Genomic DNA, 17487 nt, shown 5'->3' with positions numbered 1-17487 from the left:
GCTGCAAGTTCAGGCCAGGAGACCCGAGGTGAGACCAGATATTGTAGTCCGTACATGGACCGTGAAATATTCCCAACCTTTGACATAACGCCTCCATGTGTGAATGTGGGCTTAGGTTATATTCAGTGTATCAGTCGCCGCAGTGCGGGTGCTCTGGGGTCCTGTGTGCCCTTTCACTGCTATCATTTACATTGTGATTTGTCATCTGTTTTTTGTTTCCTCCCTTCCTCTGTTCTGTGTGTAGAGATCCTGGTCAGACAGATCACCACGTCCTGGATCCCAGCTTGTATTACACAGCGCGTTACAATCCACAAAGCAATACCTGCGTCAACAGCTCTGAAAACTGAGATAATTTGCTCAGTTGGACAAGGTTGAGCCAGGTCGTGTCAAGGATCCACTTGAAAGGCTTCGGAGGACAAGACTTCAGGTCAAGAGCCGCTCCACCTACAAAGGAATCACAACAGGACGCTTTACAAATGAGGTGAACAGAAGAAGCAAATCTACAAGAGAAAACACGTCATAGAATCTCATCCTCAAGCCGCAGCGGAAACAGACGACAGCAGCACCTGAACTTATATGTGGATATCGGCAGGAAACAACAGCGTTTCCACAATGAAATGTGCACAGCTGTGCTGCGTCCACGTCCCGGGCGGATTCACACTACAGAGGGTTTGCAAATGACGTCATCTAATGTGCAATATTGATGTCATAGGCGATGTTTTAACTTATCAGGATGGGGGTATTTATCAGGATGGGGGCTATATATACAAGGATGGGGATAGTATACAAGGCAGGAGGATCATTACCAGGATGGGGTACCTTAGTAGAGAATTTGGTGACATTACCCCCATAACAGTGTCAGCAGCAGATCCTCGCACCATAACAGGGTGTCAGGACCACATTTTTTGCTTAAAAAAAATAAAATAATAATTTTCCTATTTTCCTCCTCTAAAACCAGGGTGCGTCTTATGGTCCGAGTTCGAAAAATACGGTATTAATTTGCAACATTTTGGAAAGTCTCAACATTTTTTTGGCAATGTACACCAGCGCCCCCTGGAGTGATTTCACTGCTCTACATCAATTTTACTAACTACAAGATATAATGTGATCTTCATGAATTTTGTTGTACTGAGTCCAAAAATTACATGGGTGTCCTACAGGCACATGCTGTTTTCTGGAAAATGCTATTTATTAACGAACTCTTACAGTAAAATGTAACATTATATATAATTATATTATTTAGATATGCTGAATACACAAGAAGAAATGCTGAATATGCAATTGGTATAACTAACAGGAAGACTGCTTAATCAGCAGTTAAAAATTACCAGCTTCAACATGTCATGGCTCTATAAGTGTCACGACTGTCATGGCCATCTCCCTATATTTGGAGACTAGTGGCATCTTTAGGACTGGAGCCCCTTATCTCTATCAGGGACACTGCATTTAAATGTGGTTTTGTTTCCTTTGGTTCTGAAGCAGGTAATGCCAGTCTTTCTGCCAGCAGCTCTCCTGCAGGTAAGGTCAGCTGCACCTGCTTTGTAGACACACCCTCTTAGGTTTATATGGCAAGGTCTCCCAGCATGCTTTGCTGATTATACAAAGCCATTTGTATGCTAGCCGCTTTGGTGGAAGGAGCTGCTGTGAATTCTCCTGAAGTCATATCCTTTCATTTTGGTTGTTTATCCCCTGATTTTTTCCTCTACTCTGCTGTCTTATTAGTGCAGTGGTGCGTCTAGTGAACCTCACCTGCCTCTCACTAGTCAGGGCATCTATAGGGTTTCCCAGGATGCTGCTCGGCTACAGTTGAGGAGACTGTATAGAGACTAGCTAGGAGAGTAGGCACAGCTACAGGTGAGGATGATAGGAGGTGTCCATCTACCCTATCAATAGTGCCAGGCCCCACTGTTAGTTCCCTGGTGTTCCTCATTGTCTGTTTTATTGTTAAGGTGCAATTTTCGTTGGGTGTCAGACTTCAATTGGTCTGAACACGCTCGCCACGCTTGTTGCGTGACAATAAGCAGCGAGAAAACAGAAGGCAGCAGTCAAATGTTTAAGAGGCTTACAAATCGCAGCAAATTCAACTATGTTCGGCCACATTCACAAACTGAGTATTTGGTGAGTTGTTTACACCAGTATTTGTAGCGGAACAATCGGAAGAAAAGTATAATAGAAACACGGGCACCACTTCTGCATTCATCACCCACTCCTGGTTTTGGCTTATAAATTCTTGGTTAAACTACTGACCAAATACTGAATGTGTGAACATGGCCCTAAAATGGTTTCTGTTGGGGTCATGCAACACTCAGAGTTTGTGGACGGTGCAGGTAGGATCCTGATATATTTTGTTACACTTGGGATTGTTTTACAACTCCCAAACACAGAACAAATATATTTGATATTGTGTGTAAAGATTATTATGCATATTTTGGGGTTATATTGGGTGACTAGGAAAAAACCTTAGGCTCCACAGGACATGTGTTGAAAACCTAAAACAGTGGGCTATGGATTAGAAAAAAAAGTTCTCCCCTTTGGAGTGTCAATGGTGCGGAGAGAGCTGCTGACTCCCAGTGCCACATTTATGTATCGAAACAGAGAGAAAGATCTGAAATATTTCCATATGGATGAGGAGCTTGTACGTCAAAGGACCTATGAAGTCAATAGGATGTGATAGTTATTTCACTGAAGAATAAAGATTTTTTATTGACAGTTCAAACAGAAGTCTAAAGTGTGTGTTCTTCACAATGGCAGTACCCTAGCTCCCATTCCTATTGCTCACTCGGTATATACGAAAGAAACTTATGAATGCATCAGATCCATTCTCCAAAAAATCAAACATAATGATCATCGATGGATTTTATGTGGCAACCTGAAGGTTATGTCGATTCTTCTAGAACAACAAAGCGAATACACAAAATGTCCTGGTGAAGGCAGAACATGATACAAGGAAAGGACGGCCCGCTAAAGAGAAATGTATGATCGGAGAAAAGAATACAAGAATGGAGCACTTGTCACTCCTCAGACAGAGATGCTCCCGCCAATGCATATAACATTTGGACTTATTAAACCGTTTGTTAGGGCTTTGGATAGAGATGGCGAGTGCTGCAAGTGTATCGGTACCAAATTCTTTGCTGTTTCACATGAAAAGTTGAAAGCTGGCACATTTAAGGGCCCGCAAATTAGGCTTCTAATCAAAGACACAGAATTCCTTAATGCCATAAAAAAGATAGAAAAGGAGGCTTGGTTTGCTTTTTCTGACGTGATCACAGACTTTTTCGCAACTTTAGGGCCAAAAATTATAAACTTTTAGCTCAAAATGTGTTGATTGCTTTTCATAGACTGGGATGAAACCGGTCACATTGCATTTCCTTCAATGCTGCCTGAAATACTCTGTCACGCTCCCCGGGTCCCCTGTGCTGCCCTCCGGCTCACCTGTCACGCTCCCCGGGTCCTCCGTCTCGCTTCCCGGTTCCTTGGTCTGGTCACCGCCGCTCCCCGCTCTCCAGCACCCCTTGCCAGCGCGTCCCCAGCGTCCTGGTCCCCGCACCCGGCGTCCGTCGGCTTCACAGCCCCATCCTGGCCCTGCTGCTTCCTCCTCGCAGCTTCCTGCTCTGGCTTCTGGCACTCGGGCAGCGCGCATGCGCATTAGGGCGCGCGGTCATTGACCCTTTCTTAAAGGGCCAGCGTCCATTAACAGGAAATGATGCAAAACAGGTACAGGGTCTAAAGGGGGTTTATGTCCAAGGGGGCGGGGCCTGATCTTCGTGTTTCTTAAGCTAGGAGTCAGGTCTCCTGGTGTATATGTGTATATACTCACCTATCTCTCTTGTAGAGCCGTGCCTGCCTCGCCATCCGGTCCAGACCGAATCCCGAACCCCGAACGCAGTCCATCTGCCATCCTGACAGTCCGTACCATCTCGGATCCCTGCGGTGACCTGTCATCTCGCTCCAAAGGTTCCGGACCCCGCCTGACATCTTCTCGGCTTCCGAACCTGAGCTGCGTCACCCGGACTACCACCAGTGACTCCGTGGTCCCAGGGACTTCTCCGTTATACTCGTATGCACGGACTGTTCTGCTGCCTATAGTGCTCCAGCTACCGGACCCCTTACCACCATCTAGGAGTTCGGCCCAGTGGATCCACCTCCTGGGTCTGCCCGTCCACCTGGCCCTGACAGTAAGATCAGGCCATGGATCCCGCTGCAGCACTAGCAGCCGTACAGGAGGAACTCCAACGCCAGCGTGAGACTCAGACCCGCATGCTGCAATTTATGTCTTCTGTGGACGCCCGCCTGAACACGCTACAAGCGGCAGTCACGTCTTCAGCATCCCGGGCCTCCACTAGTCAAGCCACGGCTCCAGCTCCCGTGGCGACTTCTTCAGATACTTCCAGACTTCGTTTGGCCTCACCACCCCAGTACGCCGGAGACCCCAAGACCTGCAGGGGATTCTTAAACCAATGCTCCCTCCATTTCACGCAGCTGCCGCATTTGTTTGCCTCTGATCAAGCCAAGGTCGCCTTCATCATGTCCCATCTAGAGGGTGAGGCACTGGCGTGGATGAACCCCTTGTGGGAGAAGGGGGATCCTGTGACCACGAACATCCAGGACTTCCTGCAGGCATTCCGTGGCACCTTTGATGAGCCCGGACGCGCCTCCGCGTCTGCTTCGTCTCTTCTCCGGCTGCGTCAGGGGACTCTGACGGTGGGCCAATACGCAATCCGGTTTCGCACCTTGGCTTCGGAACTCGGGTGGAACAACGAGGCCCTAACCGCCGCCTTCTGGGAAGGACTCTCGGGGCGAATTAAAGATGAGCTGGCGGGTCGTGACGTACCGACCACCCTGGATGCCCTGATTACCCTAGCGACCCGAGTGGACATCCGCTTTCAGGAGCGATCCAAGGAAGTGTCCCGTGAGAGACGTCCGGTACGGCATTCCTCTCCTCCGCAGAAGCCCTCCGTACTTCAGTCATCAACAGCTGGGGCCCCCGTCCACGAGCCCATGCAGATCGACAGAGTGCGGCAGTCTGAACAACGTAGAGCTGAGCGGCTCGCCAAGGGCCTCTGCTTTTACTGCGGAGAGGACACACACCTGCTACGCTCCTGTCCCGAGAGGCCGGGAAACTCCAAAGCCTAGGGTTGGTAGGAGAGGCCACCCTAGGTGCTGGGACTCTCTCAGACCCGGTTACATGGACTGTGCAAGTGACAACGGGAGAGACGCGGTTCACGGCTGAGGCATACCTCGATTCCGGGGCAGCAGGCAATTTCATCCAGCAGGCCACGGTGGACAAGTACCAGGTGCCTGTTACTCCACTTGACAAGCCCCTCGTGATTGCCTCTGTGGATGGGAGACCCCTCTCTGACACCATCTCCTGGATCACCAAGCCGGTGGAACTGCGTATCGGTGCCCTGCACACCGAGAACATCGCTCTCTACGTCCTCCCACACATGTCCCATCAAATCCTGCTGGGACTTCCCTGGTTGCGGACACACGAACCATCAGTCAGCTGGGGCACTGGCGAAATCACCCGATGGGGCTCTTCGTGCCATGAGAAGTGCCTGAAGACCATACAACCCATCCGACGACCTCCGGTTCCAGAGAACCTACCGGGGCTGCCCTCGGCCTATTGGTCCTTTGCAGACGTCTTTGATAAAAAGGAATCCGAGGTACTTCCGCCACATCGTCCCTACGATTGTGCCATCGACCTGCTCCCTGGAACTACACCACATCGAGGACGGATATATCCATTGTCTCCAGCCGAAACAAGGGCCATGTCTACTTACATCACAGAGAGCCTGGCAAGGGGATTCATCCGGAGATCCTCCTCTCCTGCTGGAGCAGGCTTCTTCTTCGTTAAGAAGAAAGAGGGCGACTTACGCCCATGCATAGACTACCGGGGTTTGAATCAAATCACCGTAAAAAACAAGTACCCTCTGCCGCTCATCCCTGAATTGTTTGACCGGCTTAGAGGAGCTCGTGTGTTCACCAAGCTGGATCTTCGGGGTGCTTACAATCTGGTCCGCATCCGCTCTGGGGACGAATGGAAGACCGCGTTCAACACTCGCGATGGGCACTATGAATACTGCGTGATGCCCTTCGGCCTGTGTAACGCCCCAGCCGTCTTTCAAGAACTGGTGAACAACGTCTTCCGGGACCTTCTTTACCTCTGTGTGGTAGTATATCTGGATGACATCCTTGTCTTCTCTCCGGACCTCCAGACCCACAGAGAGAACGTGCAGCTGGTTCTACAAAGACTGAGAGAGAATCGTCTGTACGCGAAGTATGAGAAGTGTGTCTTTGAGCAGTCTTCTCTCCCCTTCCTGGGGTACATCATCTCTGATACCGGACTGCAGATGGATCCAAAGAAGGTCTCCTCCATTCTCAACTGGCCTCCTCCTTCTGGACTGAAGGCAATCCAACGCTTCCTGGGATTCGCCAACTATTACCGCCAGTTCATCCCTCACTTCTCGGCTCTGACTGCTCCTCTCTCCGCTTTGACCAAGAAGGAGGCTAATCCAAAGGACTGGTCACCTGCGGCCGACGCCGCGTTTGGCTCGCTGAAGCGGGCATTTGCTTCCTCTCCTGTACTTCACCGTCCGGAGTTAAACCGCCAGTTCACCTTGGAGGTGGATGCCTCCTCCTCAGGAGCCGGAGCAGTGCTCATGCAGAAATCCTCCTCCGGGAAGATGGTGACTTGCGGATTCTTCTCCAAGAGCTTCTCAGCGCCTGAACGCAACTACACCATCGGTGACCGAGAGCTCTTGGCAGTCAAACTGGCTCTGGAGGAATGGCGCTACCTTCTGGAAGGAGCAGTGTACCCCGTTATCATTTACACGGACCACAAGAACCTGGAATACCTGCGGTCTGCTCAGCGACTGAACCCACGGCAAGCCAGGTGGTCCTTATTCTTTGCCAGGTTTGATTTCCAGCTCCATTTCCGACCCGCGGACAAGAATGTACACGCTGATGCCTTGTCCAGGTCTTTCATGCCCATGGAGCAGGAGGAGGAGACTACCCAACCCATCATCTGTCCTAGCAAAATCATTCCGGTGGCCCCTGTCACCCTGGCCCAGATACCGCCTGGGAAGACCTATGTCTCTGAGACAGACAGGCAAAAAGTGTTACACTGGGGTCATGCCTCGAAAACAGCCGGTCATGCTGGTCAGAAGAGAACATGGGGTGCGATTGTACGCCATTACTGGTGGCCATCCCTTCGCACGGACGTCGCTGCTTTTGTCTCTGCCTGCTCCTCTTGTGCCAGGAACAAGACGCCCAAACACCTGCCATATGGCCGTCTTCTGCCTCTGCCGATACCTTCAGTTCCGTGGCAACACATAGCGATGGACTTTATTACAGACTTGCCATTGTCCTCCGGACACACAGTCATATGGGTCGTGGTGGATCGATTCTCTAAAATGGCTCATTTCGTCCCTATGGCTGGATTGCCCTCTGCTCAGGAACTCGCGGACGCCTACATACATCACATCTTCCGCTTGCATGGCTTTCCATCTCACATCGTGTCCGATAGAGGAACTCAGTTCACCTCCCGCTTCTGGAGGGCTCTCTGCAACCATCTGGGAGTGACTCTGGACTTTTCATCTGCATACCATCCTCAGTCTAATGGCCAAGTGGAGAGGGTCAATCAAATATTGACCTCTTTCTTACGTCACTATGTCAACGCCCATCACGACGACTGGTCCACGCTTCTTCCTTGGGCTGAATTCTCCCATAACCACCACATCAGTGAGTCGTCCTCCAGCTCTCCCTTCCATGTCGTTTACGGACTTCAGCCCTCCGTCCCATTGCCTGTATCCCCTTCTTCGGATGTCCCTGCTGCTGATACTGTAGCCCGTGACTTTGCAACCATTTGGGACTCTGTCAAGGCGTCCCTTGGGCGTGCTTCCCTGCGGATGAAAAGACACGCAGACAAGAGACGTCTGGATCCTCCGTGTTTCTCTCCTGGAGATCTAGTCTGGCTTGCATCCAAGTACGTCCGATTGAAGATACCATCCTACAAGCTGGGTCCTCGCTACATCGGGCCGTTTAAAGTCCTCAACAAGATCAATGAGGTCTCCTACAAGCTACAGCTCCCGGCCACGATGAGGATACCCAACTCATTCCACGTCTCCCTGCTCAAGCCGGTTGTCCTGGGTCCCTTCTCCGCTGCTGCCAGTTCGGCTCCTCCACCTATTGCCGATGACGACATATATGCGGTAAGGGATATTGTGGCCATGAAGACCGTACGGGGTCGACAGTTCTTCCTGGTGGACTGGGCAGGGTATGGTCCTGAGGATAGGTCCTGGGAACCCCGGGAGAATGTGGGTACTCCGCTGATCCGTGCCTTCCTGTCCCGGTTGCGGGGAGGGGGGCGTGGGGTGGGGGGTACTGTCACGCTCCCCGGGTCCCCTGTGCTGCCCTCCGGCTCACCTGTCACGCTCCCCGGGTCCTCCGTCTCGCTTCCCGGTTCCTTGGTCCGGTCACTGCCGCTCCCCGCTCTCCAGCACCCCTTGCCAGCGCGTCCCCAGCGTCCTGGTCCCCGCACCCGGCGTCCGTCGGCTTCACAGCCCCATCCTGGCCCTGCTGCTTCCTCCTCGCAGCTTCCTGCTCTGGCTTCTGGCACTCGGGCAGCGCGCATGCGCATTAGGGCGCGCGGTCATTGACCCTTTCTTAAAGGGCCAGCGTCCATTAACAGGAAATGATGCAAAACAGGTACAGGGTATAAAGGGGGTTTATGTCCAAGGGGGCGGGGCCTGATCTTCGTGTTTCTTAAGCTAGGAGTCAGGTCTCCTGGTGTATATGTGTATATACTCACCTATCTCTCTTGTAGAGCCGTGCCTGCCTCGCCATCCGGTCCAGACCGAATCCCGAACCCCGAACGCAGTCCATCTGCCATCCTGACAGTCCGTACCATCTCGGATCCCTGCGGTGACCTGTCATCTCGCTCCAAAGGTTCCGGACCCCGCCTGACATCTTCTCGGCTTCCGAACCTGAGCTGCGTCACCCGGACTACCACCAGTGACTCCGTAGTCCCAGGGACTTCTCCGTTATACTCCTGTGCACGGACTGTTCTGCTGCCTATAGTGCTCCAGCTACCGGACCCCTTACCACCATCTAGGAGTTCGGCCCAGTGGATCCACCTCCTGGGTCTGCCCGTCCACCTGGCCCTGACATACTCCTACAATCTTGGAGCTAAGGGTGAAAAACAAGGAGAAGAACACTTTTCACCAAGACACCAGGATCATAGATAGAACATACGGTAGATACCAAGGCAGACGGAGCACAAACATTATGGCCGACTACTGCTGCTGTCTACAGCGTGAAAACCCTGTGTTTCGGTCGTCTCCCTGCAGTTTTGAGACCCGTGACAGCCTTAGAACTAGAGCCTCCATCTCCATCTAGACTCCTCAGTTAAACGAGGTTTCCTTTCCTTTGTCATCTCGTGAGTTAATTTCTGCTTAGTTGCTCAGGCAGGACAGGTCAGCGGGTGTTGCTTTGGGTCCACACCCATTTAGGTTAAAGATTGGACCCTGCTGCTATTAGAATCATTTCTACTCTGGCCAGCCTGGTGGAAGGAGCTGCTGAGGTTTTCTCCAGTTCCCATCCACCTGATACTATTGAGTCAATCTGTTACAGTGAAGTTTGGGGTTTTGTATCCTTCTATTTATCCCCCGTCTGTCTTTCCCTTCCCTCCGTGTTTATTAGTGGAGTTGCAAGTCTAGTGTACTCATCGCCCTACTTACTAGACAGGGAGAGTTCAGGGCCAACTGAGAGACTCAGGTATCCTGCTCGCAGACAGGTTGAAATAACCTGTATAGGGACGGTAGGGAGCTTAGGAGTCAGCTTGAGGCGAGTGCAGGAGGTGCCTCCTTACCCCTCTCCCTGGCGGCAGAGACCTCTGTTGTATTGTGTCCCCGGTGTTTACCCCTTTTTTGTGGTGTTTTTGGTAGTGCGTCAGACGCCCATTGGTCTGACTGTGTGTGTCACGCATTATATACGGAAATATTCTACTCCGTGCGTGACACCCTGATCATAACTATTCCAACAATTAAAATGTACACAACTATTGACCTCTTGGTTAGATAGATTTGTTTTTTTTTTTCATGAAACAAATATGTTACGTGCTATTGCTTCTTCAGGATTGCTTATTACCCCTGCACCTTTTCTTTGGGTAAAATCTGCCACAATACTTCGGTAAGTAACATTTTTTTTTCAAATATAGACCAGTATTTAATATACACCTGAAATTTTTCCGACCATTATGTGAAAAAAACATGAGCTTTTCGTGCCAAAATGTCACAAGAGACAGAAAAAAAACATTTTTCACTTAGCTCAAAATTAATTTACTGAGAGCACCATATTAATTTAATCTGGTGCAGAAAACCGCAAAAACCACAAGACAAACAAGGAGAAAAAACAAATGATGAATCGTCCCTTGAATTTTTTTTTGGACTATTTCCTTTATTAAATAAATCTAAAAAAGTTCTGGGAAAAAAAAAAGGTCTTGGGCTTCTAGGAGATGCAGATTATGGATCATTTAGGCTGTGTGCGCACGTTCCGTAATTACATGCATTTACAATGCATATTGCACTGCAACGTAAACGCATGCGTTCTGCGTCTCCAGCACAATCTATATAGATTGTGCATGATACGTGCGCACGTTGTGTTTGCTCCAAATCGCTGCGCTCAAAAAAGCAACATGTCACTTCTCTCGTGCGTTTTGGATGCTGCTCCCACTCTGTCTATGGGAGAGGCAGCATCCCGAGCACATGAACTCGGCATCTATTCTGCAGACACACTGCATCCATTACGCAGTGTTTCTGCAGCGATTTGAAGCGCACATGCACTGCCAAATCGCTGCAGATTTTTCAGCATGGACACTACGCAACGTGCGTACATAGCCTTAATCAGACAATTCTAAATAACTGCTTATCACAGCTGAGAGGGATGAAAAGATTTTATCAACTTTGAGAGAATTGAAAACGGTCCAACTTTATTGAGGGGTGCGGAGCAGTTAGAACTTTTCTGGTGTAAAATCTGCCATCAGTAATGTCAGTCAGCCTATATTGCATCGTTATATCACTAAGTCCATTTGCACAGTGGTGTTCCAGCTGATAACGGTTATCGCTTACCCACTGGATCAGTCCTTATTGAGGTCAGTGGGGAATCGAATGCTGAGACTTCTAATAACTGGTAAAGCAGAGGGTCTGCACCCCCAGCCCCTCACTACATGCATTTCTCATTAAATCCTTTTTTTCTGTCCATAAAACCAGTAGTATTGATGTACATTCGATTGTAACACACCTCAAATCATCATATCATCTTGGTTGATAAAAATGTACTGTCGTGGATGAAAAAGTCTAATTGACAAATGTATTCTTTTAACAAATAGGCAAGTAGGACTGTATGTGCCCAGTGGGTAGTGCAGCAAACACTAAGGTCCCATTAGTAAGCTATCCCTGCACCGCCCCTTTGTCTTGATGGATGGCCGCAGCACAGTCCGGTCATTGTCCGTGTACTGCCCATGGTTGGGTCTCATTCACACGGCGCAGGGACAGTGCAGCCTTCCTGGGCTCAGACGACACATGAAGGTAGTGTTGTATGACACTAGTTTTGATCAATAAATCAAGACCGAGGGGGCAATGAAGGGCGGGGATTCCCGAGGGCCAGAGCACTTGCTAGGTTTGGGATCTCGCTCAGGACTGAAGGTTCTTGGGTGGACTGCCTCGTGTCTGAGGGAAGGTTATGATTTATTCTATAAGGCCTAGAATGTAAGATATGAAACTCATTTACCCTGAAGCAAGGTTTGGAATTCCTTGTTTTTGATGTTCCCCCGCTGGAGGTCGATCCTCAGTGCCAGGAGCAGTGTGAACAGGAGCTGATGCTTCTCGTACAAGCCTCTGGTGTAGTATCGATGCGCCTCGTACGTGAGATGTTCAGTGATGGTGCTTATTCGTTTGTGGAGGTGAGGGCTTCTGTCTGATCTGTGAGACAACACAAGAGCTGGATGATGACTCTGGATTACCAGGTGAATGGAGGGGACACCATCCTCATACCTGGCGATGGATCTATCAAACAGCTTGATGAACTGCCCGAGTGACGATGAGTACATGACATTGACCATGCTCATCTCCGTGGTCAGGAAATACAGGAGGCTTCCACGTGTGGCAATGAGGCGATACTCCTCCCGGGCTCTGCGGATCCTCACTTCGGTGTCGGCGGCGATGTGCAGCTTCTCGCTCACTCCACTGACTGTCTGCTGAGTAATTGTCAGGACTTCTGCCAGAGACGTATCTTCTACCAGGGATCCTGACAATGAGGAATCTATGGTATTAGTAAGCACTCGCCCCGTATCGCTGATCGGGCCTTCACTGACCGGTTACAGGATCTGACAACACAATGTAGCATTAGAGACAAGAAACCAGAGTAATGAACATGTCATATTAATAGCAGGTTACCGAAGGGTGAATCCAGGAGCGGCAGAGTAATCCTGTGCATCTTGCCACAAATCTGCAGTAATTCCAATGCACAATCTGCGTGTGCTGGAGATTCACCACAAATGTCCCTTCTATACATTAATGGGGTAAAAACTGTGGCAAGAATGTATACAAAACTGTAATATTACTGACGGGTCACAAATCCACAGCGCATGGAATCATTACAGAGAGTGCAGATCCGGTCACACCCCGGTCACATGCACGGTGCTGCGAACGTCCCCTGTGTAAATCAGCAGTAAACCCACCACGTAGATGAGAACGTTGCCAAACTGTGAACCCTCCGATATAGATGGGCAGAGTGCTGTAGATGACTCTCGGTGCAGCCTGCTCCATCCACAGACTCGTGTACATCGCTGCACATTACCTGTAGCTGCGCTCAGCCGCACTAGAAGCGCGTCCTCCAGCTCCTTCATTCGGCGCGTGTTCACATTAACCTCCTGCATCAGGCTGACGCTCTCGGCTTCCAGCTCCTGGGAAAATATCAGACAGAAGGCTGGGTACAAAGGCTCTGCACACATGTGGAGACTGAAGGTAAGCCTTACATGTATTGGATAAGAGGGAACCGGAGATGTGTAGAGGCTGGATGATTTTCTGAGATCAATGGGTTAAATGCGTAAAAAATAACATAAAAAAACAAAACTTACCGTACAAATCCCACTCATAATGCACTACTGCTCCAGGGATTCCTGCCTCTGCTCTCTGATTACAAGGCTGCATAATGACTGGCTGTCTACCCACCAGACCGCTGCAGCCGATCACTGGCCTCTGAAGCCTTGTGGCGTAACTACTGAGTGGCTGAAGCTTCATTATGTGCCAGACAAAGGAGACTTACACAGTGGAGCATATGTATCAAGCTTAATGCACCGACTGCTGCACATATAGAGTATCTCATCACGTGTATGTATAGGACGCTCCTGTGCCGTGTCTCACCCGTGTGTGGCTTATTGGGAAAATGTCGCGCAGTAACATGCAACATCGTGTATGACATTTAGATGCAGGCTCCTGGCACAATGTAACTGCTGAGCAGATGTCAGACCGCAGTCTGAAGATCAGACACCGCTATGAAACAGCATGAACCGCGGTGACACGTGCGCAGCGCTTTATTCCTGCGTAGTTAAAGTTGCACTGTGCTGCCTCCATGCCGCATTGTGCAGCCTGCGACCTGCGATATCCGCCTCAGAATGAAAGTAAAACATATGCAGCTTTCCTGTACTGATACCAGCTTCACACCGAACCAGTATACAACTAGTGAGGCTTTATTTATCGATTTCTTGTGATGTGATGTCATTGTATGTATAGAAGCATCACTGTGTGTATTATCCCTGTACTGTGACATCACTGTGTGCATTACCCCTGTACTGTGACATCACTGTGTGCATTACCCCTGTACTGTGACATCGCTGTGTATATTATCCCTGTACTGTGACATCACTGTGTGTATTATCCCTGTACTGTGACATCACTGTGTGTATTATCCCTGTGCTGTGACATCACTGTGTGTATTATCCCTGTACTGTGACATCACTGTGTGTATTATCCCTGTACTGTGACATCACTGTGTGTATTATCCCTGTACTGTGACATCACTGTGTGTATTATCCCTGTACTGTGACATCACTGTGTGTATTATCCCTGTACTGTGACATCACTGTGTGTATTATCCCTGTACTGTGACATCACTGTGTGTATTATCCCTGCACTGTGACATCACTGTGTGTATTATCCCTGCACTGTGACATCACTGTGTGTATTATCCCTGCACTGTGACATCACTGTGTGTATTATCCCTGCACTGTGACATCACTGTGTGTATTATCCCTGTACTGTGACATCACTGTGTGTATTATCCCTGTACTGTGACATCACGTTGTGTATTATCCATGTACTGTGACATCACGTTGTGTATTATCCCTGTACTGTGACATCACTGTGTGTATTATCCCTGTACTGTGACATCACTGTGTGTATTATCCCTGTACTGTGACATCACTGTGTGTATTATCCCTGTACTGTGACATCACTGTGTGTATTATCCCTGTACTGTGACATCACTGTGTGTATTATCCCTGTACTGTGACATCACTGTGTGTATTATCCCTGTACTGTGACATCACTGTGTGTATTATCCCTGTACTGTGACATCACTGTGTGCATTATCCCTGTACTGTGACATCACTGTGTGCATTATCTCTGTACTGTGACATCACTGTGTGCATTATCTCTGTACTGTGACATCACTGTGTGTATTATCCCTGTACTGTGACATCACTGTGTGTATTATCCCTGTACTGTGACATCACTGTGTGTATTATCTCTGTGCTGTGACATCACTGTGTGTATTATCCCTGTGCTGTGACATCACTGTGTGTATTATCCCTGTACTGTGACATCCCTGTGTGTATTATCCCTGTACTGTGACATCGCTGTGTGTATTATCTCTGTACTGTGACATCGCTGTGTGTATTATCCCTGTGCTGTGACATCGCTGTGTGTATTATCCCTGTACTGTGACATCGCTGTGTGTATTATCCCTGTACTGTGACATCGCTGTGTGTATTATCCCTGTACTGTGACATCGCTGTGTGTATTATCTCTGTACTGTGACATCGCTGTGTGTATTATCTCTGTACTGTGACATCGCTGTGTGTATTATCTCTGTACTGTGACATCGCTGTGTGTATTATCCCTGTACTGTGACATCGCTGTGTGTATTATCCCTGTGCTGTGACATCGCTGTGTGTATTATCTCTGTGCTGTGACATCGCTGTGTGCATTATCCCTGTGCTGTGACATCGCTGTGTGCATTATCCCTGTGCTGTGACATCGCTGTGTGCATTATCCCTGTGCTGTGACATCGCTGTGTGCATTATCCCTGTGCTGTGACATCACTGTGTGTATTATCCCTGTACTGTTACATCACTGTGTGTATTATCCCTGTACTGTTACATCACTGTGTGTATTATCCCTGTGCTGTGACATCACTGTGTGTATTATCCCTGTACTGTGACATCACGTTGTGTATTATCCCTGTACTGTGACATCACTGTGTGTATTATCCCTGTGCTGTTACATCACTGTGTGTATTATCCCTGTGCTGTGACATCACTGTGTGTATTATCCCTGTACTGTTACATCACTGTGTGTATTATCTCTGTACTGTTACATCACTGTGTGTATTATCCCTGTACTGTTACATCACTGTGTGTATTATCCCTGTGCTGTGACATCACTGTGTGTATTATCCCTGTACTGTTACATCACGTTGTGTATTATCCCTGTACTGTTACATCACTGTGTGTATTATCCCTGTGCTGTGACATCACTGTGTGTATTATCCTGTACTGTGACATCACTGTGTGTATTATCCCTGTGCTGTGACATCACTGTGTGTATTATCTCTGTGCTGTGACATCGCTGTGTGCATTATCCCTGTGCTGTGACATCGCTGTGTGCATTATCCCTGTGCTGTGACATCACTGTGTGTATTATCCCTGTACTGTGACATCACTGTGTGTATTATCCCTGTACTGTGACATCACTGCGTATATTACCCCTGTACTGTGACATCACTGCGTGTATTATCCCTGTACTGTGACATCACTGCGTGCATTATCCCTGTACTGTGACATCACTGTGTGCATTATCCCTGTACTGTGACATCACTGTGTGTATTATCCCTGTACTGTGACATCACTGTGTGCATTATCCCTGTACTGTGACATCACTGTGTGTATTATCCCTGTACTGTGACATCACTGTGTGTATTATCCCTGTACTGTGACATCACTGTGTGTATTATCCCTGTACTGTGACATCACTGTGTGTATTATCCCTGTACTGTGACATCGCTGTGTGTATTATCCCTGTACTGTGACATCGCTGTGTGTATTATCCCTGTACTGTGACATCGCTGTGTGTATTATCCCTGTACTGTGACATCGCTGTGTGTATTATCCCTGTACTGTGACATCGCTGTGTGTATTATCCCTGTACTGTGACATCGCTGTGTGTATTATCCCTGTACTGTGACATCACTGTGTGTATTATCCCTGTACTGTGACATCACTGTGTGTATTATCCCTGTACTGTGACATCACTGTGTGTATTATCCCTGTACTGTGACATCACTGTGTGCATTATCCCTGTACTGTGACATCACTGTGTGTATTATCCCTGTACTGTGACATCACTGTGTGTATTATCCCTGTACTGTGACATCACTGTGTGTATTATCTCTGTACTGTGACATCACTATGTGTATTATCCCTGTACTGTGACATCACTGTGTGTATTATCCCTGTACTGTGACATCGCTGTGTGTATTATCCCTGTACTGTGACATCGCTGTGTGTATAATCCCTGTACTGTGACATCGCTGTGTGTATTATCCCTGTACTGTGACATCGCTGTGTGTATTATCCCTGTACTGTGACATCGCTGTGTGTATTATCCCTGTACTGTGACATCGCTGTGTGTATTATCCCTGTACTGTGACATCGCTGTGTGTATTATCCCTGTACTGTGACATCGCTGTGTGTATTATCCCTGTACTGTGACATCGCTGTGTGTATTATCCCTGTACTGTGACATCACTGTGTGTATTATCCCTGTACTGTGACATCGCTGTGTGTATTATCTCTGTACTGTGACATCACTGTGTGTATTATCCCTGTACTGTGACATCACTATGTGTATTATCCCTGTACAGTGACATCACTGTGTGTATGATCCCTGTACTGTGACATCGCTGTGTGTATTATCCCTGTACTGTGACATCACTGTGTGTATTATCTCTGTACTGTGACATCACTGTGTGTATTATCCCTGTACAGTGACATCACTGTGTGTATTATCCCTGTACTGTGACATCACTGTGTGCATTATCCCTGTACTGTGACATCACTGTGTGTATTATCTCTGTACTGTGACATCACTGTGTGTATTATCCCTGTACTGTGACATCACTGTGTGCATTATCCCTGTACTGTGACATCAC

General features: G+C 48.6%; 1 protein-coding gene across 1 annotated transcript in view; it reads right to left on the bottom strand.

Annotated features, from left to right (window-relative positions):
• The window catches only part of DNAH8 (dynein axonemal heavy chain 8), a 593387-nt gene that overhangs the window by 60677 nt on the left and 515223 nt on the right, over nucleotides 1–17487 (bottom strand). The window contains exons 75-78 of the mRNA XM_075338922.1: nucleotides 12856–12961; nucleotides 12051–12303; nucleotides 11788–11978; nucleotides 323–444 (exon numbers count right to left, since the gene is read on the bottom strand). Of these exons, the coding sequence (XP_075195037.1) occupies nucleotides 323–444; nucleotides 11788–11978; nucleotides 12051–12303; nucleotides 12856–12961 (672 nt within the window). The remainder of the gene's footprint in view (nucleotides 1–322; nucleotides 445–11787; nucleotides 11979–12050; nucleotides 12304–12855; nucleotides 12962–17487) is intronic.

The sequence above is a fragment of the Anomaloglossus baeobatrachus genome, chromosome 3, assembly GCF_048569485.1.
Source record: "Anomaloglossus baeobatrachus isolate aAnoBae1 chromosome 3, aAnoBae1.hap1, whole genome shotgun sequence".
Lineage (NCBI taxonomy): Eukaryota > Metazoa > Chordata > Amphibia > Anura > Aromobatidae > Anomaloglossus > Anomaloglossus baeobatrachus.
Note: the sequence above shows the minus strand (reverse complement) of the source record. Positions and strands in the feature narration are given on the sequence as shown.